Source organism: Diceros bicornis, chromosome 31 (assembly GCF_020826845.1).
Source record: "Diceros bicornis minor isolate mBicDic1 chromosome 31, mDicBic1.mat.cur, whole genome shotgun sequence".
In the NCBI taxonomy this organism is placed as follows: domain Eukaryota; kingdom Metazoa; phylum Chordata; class Mammalia; order Perissodactyla; family Rhinocerotidae; genus Diceros; species Diceros bicornis.
The window spans coordinates 17,287,887-17,290,762 of NC_080770.1; the positions used below are offsets into that span (position 1 = coordinate 17,287,887).

Below are 2,876 nucleotides of genomic sequence, written 5' to 3' on the forward strand. Positions count from 1 at the left end.
GAATGTTTCCAATGTTTTACACTGTACACATATATCTCTGAAAGCTTCAGGAAGATCGTTTTTACTAAGTTAAATAGTTCCCTTTTGTTTCTAGCTTGGAAAAATTTTTAGAACCACATTTTATAAAATTCCTTTAAAAATTCTATTGAAATAATAATATTTTTCCTTTTAATCTGTAAATGTGATGAATAATATTATAGGTGTTCTAATGTCGACCAAATTCTTATTTAAACCCTAATTTTCTCTTTTAAACATTTAAGCCATATTACTCTTTAGAACTGTAATATATGTGATTAGCTAGCAATTTATTTAGGCTTTTTTTTTTTTTTTTAACACTAATGCTCCTAAATTGAGCCTGTAGTTTCTTTTCTCGTGTACTGTTATGCTTTTAAGAAATTTCAAGTTTTATGCATTAGCAATTCTCTACTTTTCTTACTATAGAGACTCAAACCAACCAATGGCTGATGAAAACAATACAAGGATCACAGAGTTTATTTTCATAGGCTTAAAGTACCATCCTCGGATGAAAGTCTTCCTTTTCCTGCTCTTTCTGCTTTTTTACCTCATTACTATGACAGGAAACTTGGCATGGTTATTCTCATCCGGATCGATTCCCACCTTCACACACCCATGTACTTCTTCCTCAGTCACCTGACTTTTGTGGACATCTGCTTCTCCTCAGTTGTGAGCCCCAAGATGCTCACTGACTTCTATGTGAGGAGGAAAGCCATCTCTTTCTTGGGCTGCGCTTTGCAGCAGTGGTTCCTTGGGTTCTTTGCGGCCATTGAGTGCCTTCTCCTGGCATCCATGGCCTATGACCGCTACATGGCCATCTCTAATCCATTATTGTATTCAGTTGCCATGTCCCAGAGACTCTGCATCCAGCTGGTGGTTGGACCCTATACCGTTGGGTTCCTGAACACCATGACTCACACAACGGCTGCTTTTCGACTTCCCTTTTGTCACTCCAACATTATCAATCATTTCTTCTGTGACATGATCTCCCTTCTCTTTCTAGTATGTGCTGACATCTGGATCAATAAATTGTTAGTTTTCATTGTGGCTGGAGCTGTACTGGTTTACAGTAGCCTGACCATTATAATCTCCTATTTTTACGTCCTTACTGCCATCCTGAGGATCTGCTCTGCTGATGGGAAGCGCAAAGCCTTTTCCACCTGCTCTTCCCATCTCACAGCTGTTTCCATCCTATATAGGACTCTCTTTTTTATCTATGTGAGGCCAGGTGCAATTTTTTCTCTGGACCTCAATAAAATGGTGTTGGCGTTCTACACAGCGGTGATCCCCATGTTGAATCCTCTCATCCACAGCTTGAGAAATAAAGAAGTGAAAGCTGCCATGTGCAGGACAGTCACCAGGAGGAAGTTCTGCATCAGAAGTCAAATTCCCATCTAAAGTAGAAAATAGATAAAAGGAGAAGCTTCCAGACATGGCTACACTACCTGGTTATCATCCAAAGACGCTAAAGAATTTGAAGAATTTGAGGGATGGCATCTTTCCATCCTTCTACATGATTTTTATTTTAGTATCTAATTTTTTTTTAAAGCTCTATTTCATCATGTCCCTAAAGATGATAAAAATTCCCAGTCACCTACAGAGTCAGAGCAATTCCGCTTCTTTAAACATCTTCATTACTGGAAATATCATGCAATCTAATAAATGTTGGAACCACCTATGCTAATACTATTGCTCTGCTTGGACCAAAGTAAGTGTCCAGACCAGGTGAGATTCATTGGAACAAGATATATGTCCTCTATCTCTAAATAGAGAATTGAAAATACCAAACAGACCAATTACTTAGCTTAAAAATAATTTTTTTTAACTAAAGGAATCTCCCATATCATATTTCTTTTAATATCATTTATGCCTATTATCTTTATTCTTGTCTTCTAAAAATACAATGTCATGATAATTGCAGGAAAAAAGAAAGTATAGACAAGCAAGTGAAGAAAATATTAACAAAAAACTCCTATATTTTTATTTTTCCACCAAGTGACAAGTCCTGGTATTAATTTCCTGATGCCTTTCTACATATTTGACTGTTAAATTTTTCTAACTATTACTTTATTAATTAGTATTGTCTGGGGAAGAGGGAAAATCTCCCTCTGCCCTTTCCCTTATGGTTCTTATGGCTGGCCATATAATTAACAAGACAGGTTAGCAGGAGAAAATAATACCATTTTAATAACATGTTGTTATGAGAGGTTCGGGGATTCGATCGGAGACGTAAAAGACACTTTCCACTCCAAACAAATGGACTGAAGGTATATTTTATTATATAGAGGATAGTAAAGGCGATAGTCTGCAAACAGACCCGAATAGGTCAAATATTAAGAAGGAAAAAACATCAGCCCGACTGGAAAGGGAAAACATCCACATCGGCTGAAGAGAAATGACACAAATCAACCGGAAAGAGAAACGCCAGGTTGACCGAAAAGAGAACACATCAAATCAATTACTTCATATCAAATCAATTACTTCACATCAAATCAGTTACTCACAACATCCACGCCCCACTGCCGGGAGAGCCCTGTCAATCGACGCGGCTGGGCAAGGATCACACGTCCTGGGCAAGGTGTCCCTTCCACAGGTGGAACTCTCACCAGGGCTCAGTTTCCAGCAGTTTTTATAACCATCAGTAATTTTCAGGGTAAGCAATTACAGAGTTTGCAGAGCAAGCATTTAGTGTTTCCATGCACAAATGGTTATCAGTGGCGTACGTGCACTGAGCCCCTTGGCTAAGGTCCCAGCCCAGTAGTTGTGTACGTGCATTGTTCTCTTTGGTTATTGTCTCAGCCCGGCACAGATGGCCAGTCCATTCCGGGCTACGACGCTCCGAGAGCCTTGAAATGTTACAA

The 2,876-nt window shown here is 38.8% G+C and overlaps 1 protein-coding gene across 1 annotated transcript; it reads left to right on the forward strand.

The window, feature by feature from the left end:
* The first annotated feature begins 457 nt into the window (after positions 1-457).
* LOC131395350 (olfactory receptor 5G9-like) lies at positions 458-1,413 on the forward strand. The gene is given in 2 exon segments (XM_058527262.1): positions 458-581; positions 584-1,413. Coding segments are annotated over 2 exon segments (954 nt in total).
* Positions 1,414-2,876: the final 1,463 nt, after the last annotated feature.